Raw genomic sequence first — 22,294 nt, 5'->3', positions numbered from 1 at the left:
CCGCACCATCACACGAACCAGCGTGACGCGGCGGTATAAATACGCAGCATCTCTGTGAGCCGCGAGCCTCCAAGAGTGTCTGTTCCGCTATGCGCTGCTCAAAGTGGGACGGCGCGCTCTGCGCCACCCAGGAGCGTTTCTAAATCGCAGCCCGAGCGGCATGGAGGACGCAAGCAACACGACGGTCTCGTCTCAGTCCGAGCTCCCTTTCAACCGAAGCGGCACAGGCACCGGAGACGAGGAGGTGAGGCTGAGTTCCCAAGTGCTCACCTCCTTCCTCCTGTGCGCGCTCATCCTGTGCGCCATTTTTGGCAACGCGTGCGTGGTGGCGGCGGTCGCCCTGGAGCGCTCGTTGCAGAACGTGGCCAACTTTTTGATCGGTTCCCTCGCCGTCACCGATTTAATGGTGTCGGTTCTGGTTCTGCCCATGGCGGCTCTGTACCAGGTCTTGAACAGGTGGACGCTGGGTCAGATTTCCTGCGACATCTTCATCTCTCTGGACGTGTTATGCTGCACCTCGTCCATATTGCACCTGTGCGCCATCGCGCTGGACCGCTACTGGGCTATTACCGAGCCCATAGACTACATGAAGAAGAGGACGCCTCGCAGGGCGGCGATTTTGATCGGCGTCACTTGGCTGGTGGGCTTCTCCATCTCGGTACCGCCGATGTTGATCATGCGCTCGCAGCCCAACAGCGTGGAGGAAGACAGAAAGAACCCCAAGCAGTGCAAGATCCGGCAAGACCCCTGGTACACCATTTATTCCACCTTCGGCGCTTTCTACATTCCGCTCGCTCTCATGCTGGTTCTGTACGGCCGCATCTTCAAAGCGGCCAGGTTCCGCATTCGGAGGACCGTGCGTAAAAGCGAGAAAAAGAAAGTGGCCGACTCCCGCTCGGCCGCGTCGCCCGCGCCCTCCCGCAAAAAGACTCCGCGGGAATCGCAGAGCAAAAGCTGGAAACGAAGCGTGGAGCCGCGGCCGGAGCCGTGCGTCAACGGCGCCGTCAAGCACGCCGAGGACGGAGAATCTCTGGAGATCATCCAGGTTCACGGCAGTCTCAAAGACAACCTGCCGCTGCCTAACACGCCGAGCGCCGCGCCGTTGTTCCGGAGCAGGCACGAGAAGGCCACCGAGGCCAAGAGGAAGATCGCTTTGGCTCGGGAGCGTAAAACGGTGAAGACGCTGGGCATCATCATGGGCACCTTCATCCTTTGCTGGTTGCCCTTCTTCATCGTGGCCCTGGTCATGCCCTTCTGCCAGGAGTCGTGTTACATGCCCCGCTGGCTGGAGGACGTCATCAACTGGCTGGGCTACTCCAACTCGCTGCTCAATCCCATCATTTACGCCTACTTCAACAAAGACTTTCAGGGGGCTTTTAAGAAAATCATCAAGTGTCATTTCTGCAGACCCTAAAGGGCGCCACCCTGACCTCAGCTGCCCTCAACAAACCGCCCCGTCCGGCGACCGATCCTAAAATAATTGACTATATAAGCCACTCGGACCGTCACCGGGCAAACCAGCCCGTATTTAAATATCACCTGAGGTATGTGCATCCATAAAGCTCTTTGCTCCTTATGCTGTTCTGTCACGTTCAATGAAGATATAATTTAGAAAAACCCCGCTCGTCATTTTTAAAATTGCGCAGCTATGAAATTGAGACTGGATTTGTCCACACGCATTTGAAAAGCTGTTGATGTCTTCTGGGTTCATCTGTGAGACTTTAATTAAACGGTTGGCATTAAAAAAATAAAGTGTTGGGGTTTTATTTCCTCAAAAATAAATCACGTTGAGTGATGTGTGATATTGTTTCAAGATTTCTGATTTCATTCCGTTAAAAAAAAAAATTCAGATGCAAAATGGACTTTTCTGTTTCAGACGATCAGTTTTACGTTACAGTACTTTGCAAACGCAAACGCTGAACTCATTGGCGAATCTCGATTTCCGGAGCAAAGGCATCTTTCTTGCCTTGTATTTTTATTTGTTCGTTTCTTTCATTCTTTCGTTCAATTTTTTTTTTTTTTGTCACCACTCAACCTAAAAAGATATCGCTGTTCGGGTCGGGGTGTGTCTCTCACGGCCTTTCCCTCTGTCACTCTCGGTCTCATAACAAACAATATTTCTTGAAAGGCAGCAGAGGGAGAGGGAGGTGGGGTGGGGGCACCCAAATGGATGAGAGGTGGTTGCCATAGCAACATATGGGAGATGCAAACTCCGGGAGCCGAAGGGGCAATTACCTGATCAAAGGCCTGGTACAACACAAGAATACAGAGGTGGATTTGAGTGGCCCACAGCTGGCGGCCATCACACACAATGAACAGTTGTATTCTTTTTTTTTGTATTCTGGGATTTGTTTTATACCCCAAATGAGGATTTGTTTCAATATCCTGCAGGATAAGAAAACAAGCAAAACAGCTGTCAAACTTCAAAATAAAAGCAGTGAATTATCAATGAATTGTGTATGTCATATATATACAGTATACTGTATAAATATGTATACACATTTCCCCGCCTACCACCCAAGACGGGTCCGGGTGATAACATATATTCCCGATTGGTTCGAAAATAAATAGCTAAATAAAAAAATGGACAAGTGGTTTCATGAATCCCGTGTTACTGTATTAAACTAAACATATTACATTTGTGCTCCATTAAACGGTACGTCGAGCATATACGCTTGGGAGTAGATTGATAAGCTGAGGCCTCGCAACTTAAATCAGCTTACCCGTCCGTGGCTCTGCACGGGTTACACATGATTGTAAATGGATAGCTGAATGGAACCGAAGCGGAACATTTTGCTGTCAAGTGCAGTTGCCCGGCAAGTCATCCAAGCTTCTCCAAGGCGGTGAAAAGCATGCATTTGACTCTTGTATTGTTCCATCAAACTCACCCCACAGAGGCGCCGTCGGCACTCTGCTGTCACAGGAATTATGTTATGGCCTTTCACAAGCACGCCCAAATAAGGGATTACAAGTTTGTTCTTGGATCGTTTTTGCCCGGGCTTAGAAGTGAAGCGACAACAGCGATGGAGCTCATTTCATTAAAATAGCAAAATTATGGTTTGATTTTTTTTTTTATTCATTTCCAATTATTGACCAGGTTCAACATGTATGTAGATAAGGTGCCCGGTGCTTCCCTGGAGTGCAAATTCCAGCGCAGCTTCACCACTCTTCATTGCTTTATTTGTCAATAAAGTCCCATTCTCTTCATTAATGATCAATACATCACGTTTATTACACCTCCCTGGACTTGTCACTTGGTCTGTAAATCCACGGTGTACCCAAACCACACATCCAAAGTCCCCGCCTACTGCCCCAAGACGGCCGGGATAGGCTCCAGCAACCCCCGCGCCCCACGTGAGGAGAAGCGGGTAAGAAAATGGATGGATGGAGGGACGGTCATCAGGTTTTGTTCTAATCCCCCATGCGGAGTCAATGGTAGTGTATTGACTTGAACTCACCAGGAAGTGTTTATCTCCTCTCTTCCAACTACATGAAGAGAACTACATGAAACCACATCCAAATGTGGTTTCTTTCGAGTCTTTTGGCGAGGCCCGACAAACAAAGTGATCAAGGCTAATTGCGCATTTGCATCCCAGAGTTTGAAAGGGTTGATGTGGTTTCTTGCAGGGGAGACAACTTGGCGGGCAATAACAACAATTACCATGTTGCTTTCGCCACATGTTGTTTGGGAATGAGAGGAAGTCAAGATTGCCTTCAGAGGCATCAAGGCTTTCCAAGAAAAGAAATCATAAGTCGGGAGTCGTGCACAAAATGCATATTGTCAGTTAATTGCGGAAAATCACCACGACTTGATAATATAACGGATGATCGCCGGTTTTGGACACGTGTTGGTACCGGTTTGCCCCCCCCCCTTCTGCATGTCTGATTTCGCTCGCCATGGTCCATGAAATGCTTGCTGAAGTTGTTTTGTGGAAGGTAACACAAAAGTAACGCAGAAGAATTGCAACACGTCGCAATTCGGAGAAAGTAACGTTCTCATATAATTACCCAAAGGAAATAGCAACAGGAAGAGGAAGTAGGAAATCAGCCTTCGCGATCGGCATCATGCTCTCGGGTCAGAGAGACGAGTGTTCGAAGAGAATGACCTTGGAATGACTGGATAGGCTGGAGAGCCTTGAGGGCCTGTAAGCGCCAATCCGAGAGTACACGTCCACGTCTGAGCAGGCTCCCCATGACAGGTGGGGGCTCGGCGCGGCGGTTTGGGTTGCGGGCAGAGGAGGCGTCACCTGGAGTGAAGATACTTCAGGATGGACGGGCGCCGGGGCCGGCGGCATCGGGGCCGGCGGCATCGGGGCCGGGAGGGCTACAGGAATGGGTGGCAGTGGGGTGGCGGCAACAGGTATTGCTACGGCAACGGTCGGCACGGGTGGAACGGCGAGCGCAACGTCGCCGTTGGACAGCTTCTCATATGATGGAGGGTGCTTGAACGTGTAGGTGGCCGCGTGGTAGAAGCCGCGATACTCCAGAGCGTGTCTTGCACTCGCCATCCTCAGCCTGCGGAACACCGCAAAAGTCGACGTGATCCGATGTTATGATCGTTCGAATGGAGGGAGGGCCAACTTGCCCGATCTTTCGAGTGCTATCTCAAATTCGACCGTTCCCAAACAAAGAAAGCCCCGTGCTAAGGTTTGACTTAGGAAGGTGGACGGTTGCCGTATGTTCAACAGATGGCGAAAACAGAAGCTCATTAGCGGAGGTAATTATGCGCAGTTTTGAAAGTGGGCAATTATTAGTTCAACACATTGAACCCGCTTTGTAATGTCACCTGAATGATAATGGCATGCTAATGACTGCAAGGTATGCCTTTCAAATTGAATTTTGAAGTTTTTTTTGGAACAAGTTTTGACTTAACCGGAAGTTCCGAGCTCCCACTCAGTGACACTGTAAATGTGAATAACAATTTCACGATCAGTGTTTTGGTTCATTCGGTGTCTACCAATCGGCTCCCTCGGCTACCCGTCACAGGTTTTGCTCCTTGTCTCATCAGTTTGCTTGAATTTAGTTTGTTGTTGTTGTTGTCATTGTCCATTTGTTGTTCCTCGACTCTCCTCGATTTCCTTTTTGGTGGGATTAAACACTCGTCTAGATTCCTCCTGATTACTCCCCTTGCCTCTCTGCCTCCCTGCCCCCCCCGGGTACCCCGAAACTACAAAATAAAGTTTGTGACGGAGAATGATGAGCTGAAGTCATACATGTCGGTAAAGGTTCAATCAGTTCAATCAAGACAAAAGTCAAAAGTAATTTTGGCGGTTAGTTCCTACACACCTGTGTCGCGTTTGTAACAGTCTGTACAGAAGCCACAAGATGACAGCTCCGGCGAGAGTCACCAGAAGCATCACCACTCTGGCATCCAAACTCCAGCACGATTTCCCAACCGCTTCGGATGAGCGACATGTCCTGGAGGGCTCCGCTGTCTCCATTTCTTGTCTTGGCTCTGGCTGCTGCTTGGACTCGGCCTGGCTGGCTCCTGCTCCGCGCAGCTGTGTCGCGACGGGGAAAGAAAGAAGTTGAAGTGCTGTTGGCGACCTCAACTCGAACCGTCGTCGCTACCGGCTTTGATCGACAGAGAGTCAAGGGACTCGGCTATAAACCGTGCTGTCCGCGATGCTTAGCTTCGAGTGGCCTGGAAAATGAAATGTTACCGCTAATGCCTATCGTATAGAATAAGAGCCATGTCCATTGGCGGTATTTTCAGGAAAATTATATTTATCAGTTTATTTCTGCATGTTATATATTTATGCATACCCTTGAACTAGCGATGCATATGACATGTTTGAATAAATCCTGATCGTCATCCAAAACAGAGCTTACCTTGAGCCTTGAGCACCAAAAGAGTGTGCTGACTGTGTGGTGGCGCAGCCTTCCACTCCTAAATGCAGAATTCCAGGCATGTACAATTGGAGGGAAGCTAGTAAAAACAACAGGAAACGGCGCGCTTCCTTAACAGAGTGCTGCCATGACTTCCCATCACCATGGTTACAGGAAACTAGTCTAGGATAACGTTTTGTTTTCTTTTTTGGAGATGCATGTGCATGGAAAGGATGTCGAGAATAAATGCGCCATTATGTGCATCTTCCTGACAAGTCGCTAAAATGCACTAGCATAAATGCACACTCATAAAACGACATTTGAGTCAGCATGCCAGATGCACAGGCGGAACACACATCGTCAGACGTTTGCGATACCGCTTTATGCGGAGCAAAGACCGAAACTAAACATGTGTTGTCTCAAAGAGGAAGTAAACATCTGCTTCAATGCCGGTGGAGGTCACCAGATGCAGACAGACGGCAGGCGCTGTGAAAGGTTTGCTAGTATCTGATTTATCCAGTATTCAGGAAACAAATAAATGACACACGCCGGCACTAAAAAAGGATCGCTTCAATGCAAGTCCGGCTTTCATTTAACGGTCTAATAAGTTTGGATTCCGGCGCCGAGCCAAAAGGGAGCAACTCTTAGCTCGCACTCAATATCCCCGCTTGGTACTTTCACAATTCTTTGATATCGGAGAGAGTCATATTAAAAGATCTGTTATCGCAAGTCCAATTGTGGTTGAGGGGAGAGGTGACGCGCCCAGACAACCTGGCAGAAAAATGGAACGAGGAACAATGCTCTGTCGTAAAAGCGCAGGCAATAAAAGAATGGCGTGTCATTTTGATTCTATGCATTGCTAATTCCATAAATTAAATCCATCATTCCTCATTCAGCAGTCCGTCGTCATCGCTCCGCCATGAAATCTTGTGTTCAAAAAATAGCTTTGAAAATAACCAATTGGAAGTTGACCATCATATTGTCATGATTCTGTTTGTGACCAACAGGTGGCACTGTAGGGCTCTCCCTGCAGCTGCATACCTGTTGGTCGTTATGTAATTAGTTTGTTTGTTTAAAATGACTCCCCGACCGCTCCCTGTTGAGTCACTGTTTGTTTGTTTCTGTCATGGTTCTGTTCTAGTCATGGTTTTGGTTCGCGACTTTGGATTCATTTTGTTTTCAGGACTTCAGGATTTAGTTGTCTGTGTTTTTATCAATACAATTCATCAAGTACACCCTGCTCCTCCCTCCTGCCTGCTTTTTGGGGTCCACCATCACCACCTCACAATCGTGACACATATAAAAGATGGTGGTTGCCATGAGAGGTTCCAAATTGAATTTGAAAAAAAAAAAGTCGGAATGTCTCTCACAAGGTGGTACGGAGGGCTTTTTCTAGATGAAAGTGTTATTTTCACTCTAGTTGGTTTTAGCATACGACTCTGGCGTCAGCACTTGACGGGTTGATTTATTTCGGAGTACTTGATGGAGCCATCATGAACGTTCATTAGCTGTCTTCGATGACTTTTTTTTTTTTTGTACGGTTCCCTGATGCTTTGCACTTAAGATTGAATCCGTCCTTCACACCGTCTAATCAGCGCGATGGCACATACCGTGGCAGTGATGGTTCAATCAACTGCTCCTGAGGATGCACTCCAGATTCCTTAAGATGCTGGTGAAAAGGAGGTCAGTTTGCGCATGATTGCTAAAATAAATGCTAACAAAGGAAAAGAAAGGTGAGAGCAACGTCGAGTAGGGTGAGGACGGCAAATATTTGGGAGACGCTGTGGAGATATGTAGATATGATTTGATATGTAAATCTATTCATGAGCTTTTGATATGAAGAGTGACTGTGGTCATTTTCCTCATCATCATCATGATTATTTTGATTGCTATTGAAATCAGGATGATTAAAAATGTTTATTCCGTTTTATTTTTTTCAATACTTGGCATTTATTCAACTGCCAAAATTGTACCACTCAAACAAAGCTGTTGATGAAGCCCATGCAGAACATTTTTGGACACGCTGAACTCATCTGCAATTGCATTTCTCACCAAGTTTGTCAAAAGTGGAGTTGGTGAAATGGAACCTGTTGCCGCAGACAAGGATTTTTTTTTTTAGGTTATTATTTCGCTAATATGTTCCGGCGGAAGTCTTTCGCCTTCTTCAGACTCTGGATAACAACCGAAAAAAAAATTGTCTGAGATAAAAGAACCAACAAGTTCAATTATCAGTAAGATGCATCATGAACTTGATTCCCTTTTTTTAGGTGTAAACGTATTTTACGTATTTTATGGTCTCCTTGATATATTTTGCATCGTTGTTTTGCACTTCTGCACGTCTGCTTTTTCAACTGGCAAAATACACCCACGTCATTTGACAATTTTCAACACATCTCACCATATTGGACACTAAAACCACGTCAATCAAATGACTAACCGCAGATGACTAATTGTCTAATTGATGCCCAAAGTTGCCAAACGCCTTCCCCGTCGTTCTGGGCCAGAACCTGCCACCTCCATCAAGCGTTTGCTCGTCGGCGATGTGCACATTCACGCGCACGCCTCCCGCTTGAGGCTTCGTGCTGTCAGATCGACTTTACCCAGCAGACAGCGCAAGGTCATCAGATGACGACCAGCAGCCGGGGCCGCCCCCGGTCACCGGGCTGTCCATATTCATCCTCGGTGAAGCGGCACGACACTCACCGTCGGCACGTATTTTGGGATGGCAACTGCAAAGCTGTCATCCTGATGGATTGGAACTTGGAAGCTTTGCTTTCGTCTCTCAATGAGTCGAGCCGTTCGTTCACACGCGCGGGCCTGCTCTTGAGCCTTTACCAAACGTAACCACGGACAAGTATCATGAATCGATTTACTTTCGGTCAGCATTTCGTATTATAATTGTTCAAATCCTGCGACAGAAAAAAAAAATGCGAGAGTCCTTCATGGAAGTCAAGCACATGTTCAAATGCTTTGTTTATATTTGAGACGTTGCTCAAAAAACGTCCCTCCCGACCACCGAGCTGTGACCCGCCGGCACTCTCCGTCAACAAACGGCGCCGTGCTTGAATGCTTAATAGAAAAGAGTCGAGGGCAGAACGTCAGCGGGCTCTTGATGGCAATCATCGGGTCGCTGGAGCGGAAATTGGCGCGGCTTTTTGATGCGCCTCCGTATCAAAGAGAAAAACACTCGCCGGCAAACCGCAAGCGCCGAGCACAAATATACTCTCATTTCGGTTCTCGCACAAGACCGCCGGCTGCTTTTCGCCGGTCATTTCATCTTCATATACGGAATCCTCAATGGGGTGTTCTGTGACGGCCCCCTGGGTGTCACGTTCGTCCACAAAACAATGGCGGACTGATGTTTTGGAGCGCTATTAATAGAAGCGCCGCCTTTATTGTGTACGAAGATAACATGCACCTTGCCAAAGGCGCATGTCACAAAAAAAGTCCTCCCCCAAGTGATTTTTTGTTATTTATTTTTTTTGCAGTCATCAACCTCGGAAAACAAAGCAAAAGGGCGCTTTAGGGGGCGCCCGTTCCATTCATTGGATGAAGAGCCCTCGAAAACGACACCTTGCAGCACGAAATGCAAGAACCGACACTTGTCGGTGTCGTTCAACACAGTTAACACATGTTCAATGGAGGAGGAAGAAACGTACAAAAAATTATCTAGTCCTACCCCGTGTTACGTGTTTATATTTAATGGATCATTTTTATATTCATTCATTCATTCAACTTCCGTACCGCTTGATCCTCACTAGGGTCGCGGGGGGTGCCCATCCCAGACGTCTCCGGGCAGTAGGCGGGGGACACCCTGAATCGGTTGCCAGCCAATCGCAGGGCACACATAGACGAACAACCATCCACGCTCAAACACACACCTAGGGACAATTTAGAGTGTTCAATCAGCCTGCCACGCATATTTTTGGAATGCGGGAGGAAACCGGAGCACCCGGAGAAAACCCACGCAGGCCCGGGGAGAACATGCAAACTCCACACAGGGAGGCCGGAGCTGGAATCGAACCTGGTACCTCTGCACTGTGAAGCCGACGTGCTAACCACTGGACTACCGGGCCGCCCTCATTTTTATATCAATCAGGAAAAAGAAAGTAAGAAGAAAGAAGTTGCAAAATCCCAAATGCAAGCATAGAACGACGGCTCGATAAGGAACAAATCAAGCGAACGAAGCCAGTCGCAAATGCAAACGGGCTCCGAATGTACTCGTCGTTACTTGCTGGCTTTTCCTTTCCGCGCATGCTTGCGCGCTTTTCTTTTCTGTGCGCGGCAGTGAAGAAACTGGCCGGAGAGAGACGAGCCGTTCAAGCTCGGGTCGTTCCTCGCTCTGGTTTGTCCTTTTACAAACTCGCAGAAGAAGGAGAACGGTGGGAACGGAACACCGTGATCCTCTTTATATTTGGATCCTACCGTCATCCATTTTTCTTGGAGATAGAAGGGCAACTTCTCCACAAGTTGTCCCACCCCTCTGGGTGTGTCTAGGTATGTTAAACCGGCCAAGTGTCCATCTTGCTTCGCAGCTTCCAGTTCGCCGACGAGATCCGACAGCTCCAGGAGCCTGCCGGGGTCTTTGCGGGAGAGCTTTGGGAATTTCTCGATTCTGGAAAACAAGGAATTTTCAATGGCCTCCGGCAACCCGTAGACTTCTTCCAGTCGCGTCCAGATCATCCCCAGAGCGACGGACGGGTGCCTTAAGTGGATGGCTTTGACCCTCGTTGCGTGTTGAGAAGATTCCGGGCCCAGCCACTTGATGAGGAGGTTGATTTCTTCGACGGGCGTGAGACCGACGTCGGCCACGGTGGTCTGGAACGTCAGCTTCCAGTTCAGATAGCTCTCTGGTTTGTCATCAAATTGAGTCAGCCCCCCGGATAGCAGCTGAATCTTTGCTAGGAACTTGGCGAGGTCACTGATGGCACGATCGGCGGCGCAAGGCTTCGAATTGAACCTCTGCTGCGCTCGAGGTCCGCCGTGGAAAGCGTCCGGCTGGGTTACGGTATTTTGCGGTTCCGGCTCTCGGTCCTGCGGCAAAAGGTGATACTGAGCGGCTTCCTGTTTGATGTGAAGGGGTGCGAAGACTGATAACGGAGGGCCGGCGTGTTTCTCCTGGTACGGTGCGACGTTGTAACGCTGGGCAAAGGAGTTGCTTTCGATACGAGTGGCTTCTGCTTCTCCGTGTTTATTTATATATTCGCTGACTTTCTGCTCCGGGGTGGTCTGCATAGGGAGGAATTCCAATACTTCTTCGCCTCGTTCTTCCATACTAAAGTGGGCGGCGGCCGATTCCATCGCGTCTGCTTTGGCTGTAGCCGCATCGGCTTCTTTTCTCTGATGGAGAAGATCTAGGCTGGCTTCCAAGCGTGCTTTTTCCATTTTGATATTGATTTCTTCCTCGGCATAGGCTAATCTGGCTCTCGCGGCTTGAGCTTCGGCCTGAGCGAGCGCCGCCTCCATCCTGGCTCGGGATGAGGCGGATGACCTACTCAAAGATCCTTTTGAAGAGCTCACGGTGAGCTGCGTCGCAGATCTTGAGGATTTACTGGGGTGGGAGAAGAGCGAGCCGGTCTCCCCGTTGCTTTCACCGCTAGCATCTGTTTTCTCCATTTTTGATGAGCGAGGCACGTTGCCGAAATTGGCCCTCGCTGCCGCTTGCGTTTTCCAAGGATCAGGCGATTGTTGTTTATGGCAGGGTTGATCGTAAGATGTGAAACTGCAACAAACGAACAGAGCGCTGTTTGGTAAGCGCCAAACACAAGTTAGCTAAGCTAATAGCATACCCGTGCAAACAATCCGTGTTGACCAGTATTCATCTGTGCATATATATGGTTAATTGTCTAGTATGAAGCAACAAAAGAGTGTATCAGCTGCAAATTTATTTGCTCATGTTGCCACTCGTAACGAGAAATAACCGGTTGATATGAATGGAGAAAACTAACACCGAGGCATCTGAGCTAACGTCATCATGGAATGTGACCAAGGCAACAATGAACATGAATCCAATTAGACAATTAATTACCTTTGGTCCTTTTTTAAATTTTTTGTTTTCGTGCTGAAGCTTCTCTTTCCAAAGTCTGTCGGTGAAAATGAGCCCTAGAGCCCAATTCTATGTGACATCGCCTTGAAAGAAGTTTGCTCATAAAGCTTTGTGACATGGAGATGATTGCGGAGCGTAACGTGTCATTTACACTTGCTCTGTCAAAAAAAAAAAAAAAAAAACAAATAAATAAAGGTACTGAACCGGTGTGCTGACTTTGCACCCGACACATGTTGTCTTTTATCATCGAAAAAAAAAATTGGGGGGAGATTACACTAAAGGGTCAGTCGCCATATAGTGACTTTCGAGCAATACCCTCCAGAAAGCAGAATGCTGACACACGCGCGTAACACTAAAGAAAAGCATTGCGCAGTTCGGCACTACGGGTAAGAATAAGACAAGGTCAGATGATATTGACAACCGCCATTGGACAAAGGCTTTCATTTCTACAAGCTCGGTCTCCGTGAACATGATGCAATGTCAACAGACGAAAGTGAAGTTAGTTACTTTGCTCCTGATCGAGTGCACATTTCCTCAGATGCACAGAATGTACGGGTACCTAAGTGTTTCTTTGGAAAATAAGACAAAAAGGACTTGTAAACAAGAAATGGGGGGGTGAATTGCACAATGGCAAATAGGTAACATTAAATTGCATCCTACACTACACTTTGAATCGCCACCTCACTCAAACCTCACAGCGTTTTGCAACGACATTTTCCTCGTCCGCGCGGAAAATGGCCTCATTTGAAAGAGAAGCGTTATCAGGCGACGTCTTGCCCACACGGTCCCGCTGATGGCTGCAATCAACAGGAGGAGGAAGAGGGGGGGTGGGGGACTTGAGAAAGCGGCTCGTCGGCACTCATATGGTCTTCTCTATCACCTTTGATTGAGTTCAAATCCTTAAAGGATGTGCCGTGATGATTGCCGTTGCGCTTAGCGCCTGCGCGAGTGGTGTGTTTCAAGAAAGCTGTTATTTTCTATGCATGGCTAAAAGAGTGTGCAAATGAAAGGAAAAACGCAAGGTCTGAGAGTCTGCCACAAAAACATCCGTCCATGTTTTCATCCGCTTTTTCCACGCGAGGGTTGCGGGCGTGCCGGAGCCTATCCCGGCCGTCTTGAACTGCATGCTACTGCCCGAAAAAGACTACTGTGGAGTTTCTATGTTCACTCCTGGTTCTGCATGGGTTTTCTCCGGGTACTCCGGAGCGCCAAATTCACTTGAGGAATGAGAAAGGTACTGATTGGGTTTGGATGGAGGCACGCGCTGGAAAGGACAAGAATGAAGATGAGCAGAAGTAAAAGACGATATACTGTATGTGTCGTGGTTCCGTTTGTGGCCAACAGGTGGCACTGTCGGGCTTCGCCTGCAGCTGCACAGCTTTTGGTGGTCGTGTAATTGTGTTTTTTGTTTGTTACTTTGGAATCTTTTTGTTTTCTTGTATTTAGGTTCCTCCGTATTTTGGTAATACAATTTGTCTAGTTCACACTGCTCCTCACTGCCTTCCTGCTTTTTGGGGTCCTCCATCGACACCACATCGTGACAATGTCTGTGAATGAGAGAGGAGAAAAAAAAATGGATGGACATCAATCTTCCCATTCCTCCTATCGATCGAAAGCTGTCGATCTTGCTTCAGAGATGTCCGACCGAGTGATAAGGATGTCGTTAAAGGTCACACATTTATTGAGTGGCATCCATTGCGACGCTGGAACGATGAACATGAAGATACGAGATGGCATTTCTGTTGAGCGCATTTCTCAAGTTTGTGACTCATAAGTGACGCGTATAACGGGAAGTGCCACATGTGGCTCAAGGTCATTTTTAGACAAGAGGAAGTGGTTTTGCTCAAAAAATATGAGGTGTGCGGGATGTCTGCGTGATGAGGATGACGATAATTCAGGTGAATACCCAAATGAACGTCATATGCAAATTATGACAGCAGTGTAAACATAGCCTAGTTTCGCTCTCTGTCTCGGTGGGCGTGGCCTTGGCTAAAACGTTCGCTTTTAGAATACAAATCAATCTTTTATCAAGCTCACGCATTCCTAACAATGGCGATCTAAATCCATCAAGGTTGCGCTCGACCACTTTGTTCATCCGCGTCTCACGAAGCCTCTTGAATGACGCGTCCCCTTTATGATTCGCGCTGAGGTAACAGGAAGACGACCGTTTCAGTCGTGTCTCCATCTGTTGGAGTAACACGGTTGTGTCACACAGACAAGACACGCACACACACATACACTTATCAAACTCTTACTCCCCTGTAAAATTCCACAGGCTGCCACTGCGTCTGCCTAAATGATGAATAATTTCTGCATTTCATCAAACGCAATTTTTCATACGGTACCTCAATCAAATCGTCGCCATGACGAACTTCACAGTTATCGAATCAACCGAGCCAAAAGCAGTAAAATCTGACCGTCATCTAGTGCCAAACACCCACAGACTTTTTTTTTTTCTTTCTGAATTCTTTCCTTATGGAATATCTGCACGGCAGCAAACAAAGACGGCATACATTAGTTACCGGTCGCTTTTCCCGTTTTCACTCCAATCCGAGCGTGTCGAATAAAGTCACATTCCTGTAATTAAGGAATACGTACAGAACAAAAGAGTGTATAAAGGCCTCCATTTTGTGCTGGGATATGCACAAGAACCGAGATTAGGGTTCAGAATAATTTAGGAGAAGTAATAACTTTAGTCCAACCCTTGATTGATTTTGTTATTCTTGCTTTTTGAATATATTTGAATCAGCATCATTTATAAATCATCCAGTAAGTAAAAAGATTCAAAGAATCCAACAACGTATACTTATAAAGCATACTTATAAATATATGATGCGTAATACAGTATGAATATTTCTAGGTGTAAAAAAACATGAACATGTAATGCAGTATAACGGAGGGGTATCTATCCTGCGCTGCACATTTTCTTCAGCAGTACGGGCGCCATTAAAACGACGAGAATCTGGTCGTTTTAATGATGTTGACGTTGTAAAAATGTATATATCTTTATCTATATCAATGTCGATATAGATATATCTATATAGATATAGATATATAGATGTATAAGTATATACATATGTCAAGTGTAAGTGAAAAACCGAATCGCCATTTTGTGTAATCTGGGCCTTCTTGCATCCCCCCCCCCCCCCTCACTGCCCCATAGTTGCAGGTAACCTTGACTCTTACTCATTCCTCTCCACAAAGCCACAATAGCCCTGCCCAGCTTCTCTGCACGGCCTACTTAAGCATCAGATCATCCCAAATGACACTCCCACATCTTTTTGGACTCAAGGCAAATACTTTAGACAGAATTTAAGAAAACTGAAAGATCCCAGTGACTGTTGTGGTACTGCCAGGGGGAAAAGGTAAATCTATTTTGATGAATTCATTATTTTGCCAAATATTTCTTAAAAATCCTTGGAGCGGTATGTTTTGTCATATAAGTACAGTATTGATGTACAGTATTATGGTCCTTGGTGGGCTGCCATTTAATTGTTTTTATTTGCAGGAACCAATTCATGATGAATCTTCCAACTTTTTCACTGATGGTTGTACTTCTTGCAACAGCTTCGACTAAACCAGTAAGCCATTCTCTTTAAAATTCTGGTACATCCTGTACATGATTGTAATTGTCTCTTATTTTTTGTAAATGGTGTGAGTAAACTGCGCAAAGTGTGTCTACCTTGTATTCAATCATTTATGAGAGAAAAGTCAGTCACAGTTGTAGGCGAGTTATGATAGGGAGGTAAGCAGAAGTGGAGACGGATTTCACATTTGACTTCACAGCAGAGGCGATTAGTCAATAACTTGGCTTCATTAAACGGATGAATGGAAGAACCTTTGTCTTTTTAATTCCAAATCATTTTTTATTCTGGATCAGCACTGCTAAATGATCGGCTATGGTGGATTATATTCTCCCCTTTGATATTCCATCGACAGCTTGATGAAAACTGGCCGCAGGATGCCGCCATCTCTGAAAATAACCAGAAACAAGAATCACTTGCTCGGGACAACCGGAGTCGTTCATCTGAGTCCGCTCGCTCACGTGACTCAGGGGAGTCCAGAGACGTCTCTGAAAGTGAATCCTCTGAGGAGTCCGTTCATCTGCTGTCCGCGGAGCCACTGGCAGAATTTTTCGAGGAGTCATCCGAAGAATCCTCTGAGGAGGCACCTGAAAAGTCTTCCGAGGGGTCCACCAAGTATTCCTCTGAGGAGTCTTCTGAGGAGTCGTCAGAGGAATCCTCCGAGGAGTCTTCTGAGGAGTCTTCCGAGGAGTCTTCCGAGGAGTCTTCTGAGGAGTCTTCCGAGGAGTCCTCAGAGGAATCCTCCGAGGAACTTCCCGTCACAGATCCCATGATGACAACCACAGAAGACACAAATACATCCACGCCCAAACCTGCCACCACAATCTCAAATGAGCAAGGCACAACCACACCTGCTGGAGATGTGACCGTAAGCCGTGGCCTTTCCACTGAGTCTCACATCACTGAAAGACGCGGAGACAACTAACGCGGTGACCAGTAACCTAAAATGTATTTCAAAAAGGTGATGATTGTGGGCTAAAAATGGACTCATTGTTATCTGGAACCATTTTAAAAATTTGTTTCTAATCAAACATAATGTAGCTGCAAGGAAATCAGGAAACGAATACTAATATTGCTTAATATTGCAAATATTTAAAGACATTTGTTAATAACTGTTCTAATGTATGAAATGTCCTGTACTGGTGTACATACCATACCTCTAAAATCCTACAAATAAATGCTGTGTTCCACAAGACTGAAAAAAAAACTGTCAACATTTATGTATTCTCACATAAAATGACACTTACACATTGCATGGGGTAAAAAAAAAAAAAACCCAAAAAACAAACATTCATTGGTTCAAGATGTCCCTAATGCTGTGTCTGCTCAGTGTACAGTATGATATGATGGTAGGATTCGTAGTTTTTACCACCATCTAGTGGTGAAACGCATGAATGCAGGGCATGTGAGAATGATGTCCTTATATTGCCTGTGGGCAAATGTAAATAAAATAAAAATAAATTAAAAAAATAATAAGTCAATTTAAAAAAGTTTTTTATACTGTATATGAATTTCTGAAAATATGTCCTGTGAGCGAGCACTTGATGCCCCACCGTTGGAACAGCCACAACAATGTTTGTAAAGATTTTTTGGGGGGAGGTACCATCGATTTATGTCTCTATGTATCGAGATAAAAAGGTTTGGGCACAAAAGACAAAAAAAAAGTTAACAACCACTACATTAAAGGGTTATGACCGAGATCATGTTGACATGTGTTGTATGTATGTTCATCTATTTGTATCATTTCAAAAATGGTTGCCGTCTTCACCACTTTCATGGATTAAATGCAAAAAACATGTTCAAAATTATGAGCATGTTGACAACAGTAAAATGATTTATTCCTCATTAATTCACAGCCAACGACGGTTCATTATTTCCACCGCAGTTGCGGTCACAATGGATAATAATAGCAGGCAGAATTATGTCCGCCGGCTGAATGATTCAAGATGTTCTGTGTGAGCAAAACTAAATAAAAAAAGCCGCATGGCAGGGTGGATTAAAGTAAAATAATTTTATTTATACTTTAAGAAATTGTACCAAAAAAAAAAACATTACAGGTGCCAACATGTAGTGTAAAGTAAGAACTGAGGACGCCGACAGATTTGATACGATAGCAAGCGACGCGCTGAAGGACGCGGGATGCAAATACATGACTTCAAAGTTATGATGCTTGAATTGATGGGCGGCATTTGGAGCCAACTGCGCGTCCACTGCAGTGCGACCCCGACACGCTTCGATTGGATGTGCAGATTAAACTTTTTGAATACCTGTTTTGATTTCGACAAATAAAGTTACGCCATCAAGCTCACAATTATTTGATGAACCCGACCAATAACGGATGCTGAACGAGCATTTTGGATTGTCGCCGCCGGAAGAAGTGCCTCCCGAAGTCAACCCGAACGGGATTTTCCAGATGATTTATTTGGCGGTGATGACCACCGGCGTGTCAGTGGTTTCACGGGCCGTCTCGTGCTCATCTGAGTCACTCTCCAGACTGTCGCTCTCGTCAGAATCGCTGTCAGCGGCTCCGGGTGTGGCCGTGGTCTCCTCCTCACTGCTCTGCTCGGGTTCGGACTGCTCTTCCTCCTCCGCATCTGCCGAGCTTCCGCTATCGCTTGTGCCGTCGGTCGTCTCCTCCTCCTCCTCCGCCGGGAGAGCGTCCTGGTTCTCGGGAGTGCTGGTATCCTCTTCCAGCATGTCAGTTTGCTCCTGATAGGTCTGAAGGAAGGAATGCGAGCCAAAGATTTACACTCACAGTTGCATATGAAATGCGTGCAGAATGTGATGTGAAAATTCTGGACGTTTATGGGATGGAATGATACACTGTGGGCGGCCCGGTAGTCCAGTGGTTAGCACGTCGGCATCACAGTGCAGAGGTACCGGGTTCGATTCCAGCTCCGGCCTCCCTGTGTGGAGTTTGCCTGTTCTCCCCGGGCCTGCGTGGGTTTTCTCCGGGTGCTCCGGTTTCCTCCCACATTCCAAAAACATGCGCGGCAGGCTGATTGAACACTCTAAATTGTCCCTAGGTGTGAGTGTGAGTGCGAATGGTTGTTCGTTTCTGTGTGCCTTGCGATTGGCTGGCAACCGATTCAGGGTGTCCCCCGCCTACTGCCCGAAGACAGCTGGGATAGGCTCCAGCACCCCCCGCGACCCTAGTGAGGATGAAGCGGCTCGGAAGATGAATGAATGAATGAATGATACACTGTACGCATAAAGATGCGGACATTGGCCATACGAAAGGTTTCGTGTTGCTTTGGGCTGACGATGTTTCACTGAAAGGCAGGGCTGTGTTTCCTGAAGGCTATTTTTGACCGCTGTATCTGCAGAGACCCAGTATGAGGCGCCAAAAACTTTTTTTTTTTTTTAATTGACTTATATTTAGGGTTTACCTGCATTTTATGTTGCTCTCCATAAATAAATAAAACATTCGTGTCAGTGTGGGTAAAAAAAAAAAAAAGCCCACATCGTGTTTGTTTGAGGGCATCCGTATGTTGACTTATAGACTTAAGACAAACATGAGGCTTTGAAGGAACAAATCATTTCAGGACACCTCCCCGGCTGGATACAGGGACTCATTTTAAAGGGCAGAATCATCCGGCCGGCAATGTCAAGGCGCCAGTCGAAACTCTGTAATTAGGATTTTCGTAAATTATGCCCCTTAGTATTTCGGCTACTGTATTTTTTTTTTTTTTGGTTCCCTTCCTTTGAAAGTTTGCACCCGGGGGGCATTAGCGGTTTTGCAATATTGGCTTAGTTTGGTTTTGCAGAACACATGCGACAACTACGGTGGTCCGGGAGCTTTAAAAAAAGGGATTGGCAAGGTGTTTGTTTGAATTGTAGGCCTACAAACTTGTGTTTAGTCATTCAATCGTTGTCATTCACATGCACGTATTTATTTATATGCGCGTATACAGCTCTGAAAATATCAACAAATAAAAGGACCAAAATAATATTGGCCCATTTTTTTTTCCTCATCCATTTTCTATCACGATAATCCTGTTTGGAGTCACGGAGAGCCGAGCCTATCCGGGTGAAAGGCAAACTACCTGAACTCCATAACACCATAACGAGTCTTTTTAAAAAAATTTCCCCCCAAATTCGCATGAAAGAAGAAGTCACAGAGTTGCTGAGGAACTGATGCTGAGACACAGCGCCTCTGTATCTTTCCAATATGGAATCTATATCCCGTGGACTGATCACAGCGCTGTGGGCAAAGGCCTCGAGTTTTACACCACAAACACACAATTTCAGCGAGCCGATAAGTGAGGTCTTGTAAAAATAGCCACCACGTTACTGATATAACCAACCCAATGTGGAATAAATTACCCCCTCTTGCCACAAAATTTTCTTTTTTTTAGTTGCTCTCGGTTTCATGCAGATAGATCATTTGTACTTGGATTTCTTTTCCGCATTTTGAGCAGTCGGAAATGAGTTTTCTCCGCAGGGTGTCCGGGCTCTCCCTTAGAGATAAGGTGAGAAGCTCAGTCATCCGGGAGGGGCTCAGAGTCGAGCCGCTTCTCCTCCACATCGAGAGGAGCCAGATGAGGTGGCTTGGGCATCTGATTCGGATGCCTCCTGAGCGCCTCCCCGGTGAGGTGTTCCGGTCATGTCCCACCGGAAGGAGACCCCGAGGAAGACCCAGGACACGCTAGAGAGACTATGTCACCCAGCTTGCCTGGGAACGACTCGGGATCCCCCGGGGAGAGCTGGAAGAAGTAGCTAGGGAGAGGGAAGTCTGGGCTTCCCTGCTAAAGCTGTTGCCCCCGCGACCCGGGATAGATGATGGATGGATGGATGGATGGATGGACCTGAACGTCCATCAAAAATAGCATCCGGCGCTCCAACTGACCTCGCTCTTGTAGACTTGCGGCGACTTCTCCACCTCATTGTCGACGGGCATGTCGTAGCCCGATTTTTTCCCCGCGTCGACGTATTCGTAGGACTTGTAAGATGAAGGGGCCTTGTGGTAGGTCTTCTCCTCGGCGTAGACGTAGCTCTTGTACTCGCTGGGGTATCCTCCCATGCTGTCGCCGCGGCCTGAATCCGTGTCTGTGACGATGGTGGGCAGCAGGGGTTCCTCCGTCACAATCACGGGCGTCGCCGTCTCGGGGGCGACGGTTGAAGACTCGCCAGACTCGGAGCTGTCGTCCTCATCTTCCTCTTCGCTTTCCTGGAGGGGGGGGGGGATCAGAACACACGCCGGGGATCCTGGCTTCACCCTCAACCCTAATGCGGACCGTGTCTGCAGACGGTGTTTGTTTCGACTACTCACGCTCTCCTCTGATTCATCTTCATCATCATCGTCGTCATCATCGTCATCATCACCGTCTTTACTCGGCTCATCTTGGGTGTCGACGGAGGGCGTGTCTGTCGCGGCCTCGTCTGGAGTTTCAAAGTTGACTAAAGCCGGAATCTCCACTGCTGCCTGCTCCAAAAATGCAGAAATCCAAAGACGGACTGATCAATTATACAAGGCGAACAGTCCAGGGGCAATCCCGTATACTGGAATTGAAACGTATTCTGACCTCATCAGAACCAGCCGTAATCTCATCCGAACCGAGAGCGATGGGTGCTAAAAATTTCTGGAATAGCTGCGAGAACATCGGCGTCAGGTGAGTTGCAAGTGTGCGTGGTCTCAACCGTTTCCTCGACACCAACGCATTCGGAATGTAAAACGTCAGTGCTTTGTTTTTTCGAATTGCGGGAATGCCGTACCCTGAAGGGTGACACGCGGAAGCGAGTCAAGTCGGCCATCTTTTTCCTGAAGAGTGAAGCCGGCGGTCGTCTGACGAACTGCGGACAAGCGCGAGAGTCAACGTGGACGTCTTACCCTCTGTCTGTCTTTCCGACGTTATACCCACCATTTCTTCAGAGCTCTCTGCCGAACTGTCGGAATATTTTTTTGCCTGAAAAGCAGACCATCCCAATCAATAAAATCAATAAATGAATAAAACGACAGTTCAAAAAATTGTGCGGGTTATCCACTGACATCATGCAAACACGAGCAGTGTCGAAAAGGACACTTGAATTAGATTGGATGCTTTATAGACACTTTGAGAAATTAACCTCAACTTAGTTCCAAGGGATGGAAAACAAAGCACATGAAGTTGAAGATAACCGAGAAGAAATAACTCACCGGTCGGCAGAGAACTGCAGCAAAGAGCAGAACAAAAACAAATGCCACTTTCATGGTTTCTGTTCGGTGTCTAGAAGAACCAAAGAAGAGAAGAAGCAGTGATGATGAAATAAAACAACCAAATACATTTTTGAAGACAATTAAAAAATGAATTGTAATATATATCGAGGGCGGCCCGGTCGTCCAGTGGTTAGCACGTCGGCTTCACAGTGCAGATGTACCGGGTTCGATTCCAGCTCCGGCCTCCCTGTGTGGAGTTTGCATGTTCTCCCCGGGTCTGCGTGGGTTTTCTCCGGGTGCTCCGGTTTCCTCCCACATTCCAAATATATGCGGGGCAGGCTGATTGAACACACTAAATTGTCCCTAGGTGTGAGTGTGAGCGAGGATGGTTGTTAATCTATGTGTGCCCTGCGATTGGCTGGCAACCGATTCAGGGTGTCCCCCGCCTACTGCCCGGAGACGGCTGGGATGGGCTCCAGCACCCCCCCGCGACCCTAGTGAGGATCAAGCGGTACGGAAGATGAATGAATGAATATATATCGACCAACATCAAGCGTAGTACATGTACTGTATGTATGTTATTTGTTCTTGATTTTACTTCTTGGTGCTTTCTACCGCCTTTATTACCGATTTGTCTTACTGTTTATTGTGTATGTTAAATCGCTGCATGTCCAGCACTTTGTATGCAAGCGATGGCTG

The 22,294-nt window shown here is 46.9% G+C and overlaps 4 protein-coding genes across 4 annotated transcripts; 2 read left to right on the top strand and 2 right to left on the bottom strand.

Moving 5' to 3' along the window:
- The first annotated feature begins 26 nt into the window (after positions 1 to 26).
- htr1ab (5-hydroxytryptamine (serotonin) receptor 1A b) lies at positions 27 to 1,739 on the top strand. Its single transcript, XM_052050356.1, has one exon. It carries the CDS (start codon positions 161 to 163, stop codon positions 1,412 to 1,414), a length of 1,254 nt encoding a protein of 417 aa, XP_051906316.1. The 5' UTR covers positions 27 to 160; the 3' UTR covers positions 1,415 to 1,739.
- A 2,021-nt stretch (positions 1,740 to 3,760) lies between these two features.
- LOC127590789 (uncharacterized) lies at positions 3,761 to 5,656 on the bottom strand. The gene is made up of 2 exons (XM_052050219.1): positions 5,287 to 5,656; positions 3,761 to 4,515 (listed from the first exon to the last, which is right to left on the bottom strand). Exons 1-2 carry the CDS (start codon positions 5,439 to 5,441, stop codon positions 4,077 to 4,079), a joined length of 594 nt encoding a protein of 197 aa, XP_051906179.1. The 5' UTR covers positions 5,442 to 5,656; the 3' UTR covers positions 3,761 to 4,076.
- A 9,476-nt stretch (positions 5,657 to 15,132) lies between these two features.
- On the top strand, positions 15,133 to 16,654 carry LOC127590856 (uncharacterized). Its single transcript, XM_052050354.1, has 2 exons — positions 15,133 to 15,456; positions 15,815 to 16,654. Exons 1-2 carry the CDS (start codon positions 15,394 to 15,396, stop codon positions 16,382 to 16,384), a joined length of 633 nt encoding a protein of 210 aa, XP_051906314.1. The 5' UTR covers positions 15,133 to 15,393; the 3' UTR covers positions 16,385 to 16,654.
- Positions 16,655 to 17,744: 1,090 nt separating this feature from the next.
- spp1 (secreted phosphoprotein 1) lies at positions 17,745 to 21,297 on the bottom strand. Its single transcript, XM_052051905.1, has 5 exons — positions 21,175 to 21,297; positions 20,985 to 21,050; positions 20,732 to 20,884; positions 20,309 to 20,629; positions 17,745 to 18,177 (listed from the first exon to the last, which is right to left on the bottom strand). The coding sequence occupies exons 1-5, from the start codon at positions 21,211 to 21,213 to the stop codon at positions 17,878 to 17,880; spliced, it is 879 nt and encodes a 292-aa protein (XP_051907865.1). The 5' UTR covers positions 21,214 to 21,297; the 3' UTR covers positions 17,745 to 17,877.
- Between the last annotated feature and the right edge of the window lie 997 nt (positions 21,298 to 22,294).

Source organism: Hippocampus zosterae, chromosome 18 (genome assembly GCF_025434085.1).
Source record: "Hippocampus zosterae strain Florida chromosome 18, ASM2543408v3, whole genome shotgun sequence".
NCBI lineage: Eukaryota > Metazoa > Chordata > Actinopteri > Syngnathiformes > Syngnathidae > Hippocampus > Hippocampus zosterae.
This window is presented reverse-complemented; position numbering and strand designations above follow the sequence as displayed.

Bases quoted from the DNA above. Each gene is read 5' to 3' on its own strand.
- LOC127590856 (XM_052050354.1), top strand. From the start codon at position 15,394: ATGATGAATCTTCCAACTTTTTCACTGATGGTTGTACTTCTTGCAACA. The intron at 15,457-15,814 runs GTAAGCCATTCT...TTCCATCGACAG, and splicing joins CAACAGCTTCGACTAAACCA to CTTGATGAAAACTGGCCGCA.
- spp1 (XM_052051905.1), bottom strand. From the start codon at position 21,213: ATGGCCGACTTGACTCGCTTCCGCGTGTCACCCTTCAGG. The intron at 21,051-21,174 runs GTACGGCATTCC...ATGTTCTCGCAG, and splicing joins TCCGCGTGTCACCCTTCAGG to CTATTCCAGAAATTTTTAGC. The intron at 20,885-20,984 runs GTCAGAATACGT...TTTTTGGAGCAG, and splicing joins TTACGGCTGGTTCTGATGAG to GCAGCAGTGGAGATTCCGGC.
- htr1ab (XM_052050356.1), top strand. From the start codon at position 161: ATGGAGGACGCAAGCAACACGACGGTCTCGTCTCAGTCCGAGCTCCCT.
- LOC127590789 (XM_052050219.1), bottom strand. From the start codon at position 5,441: ATGGAGACAGCGGAGCCCTCCAGGACATGTCGCTCATCCGAAGCGGTT. The intron at 4,516-5,286 runs GTGTGTAGGAAC...GGTGTTCCGCAG, and splicing joins CTGTTACAAACGCGACACAG to GCTGAGGATGGCGAGTGCAA.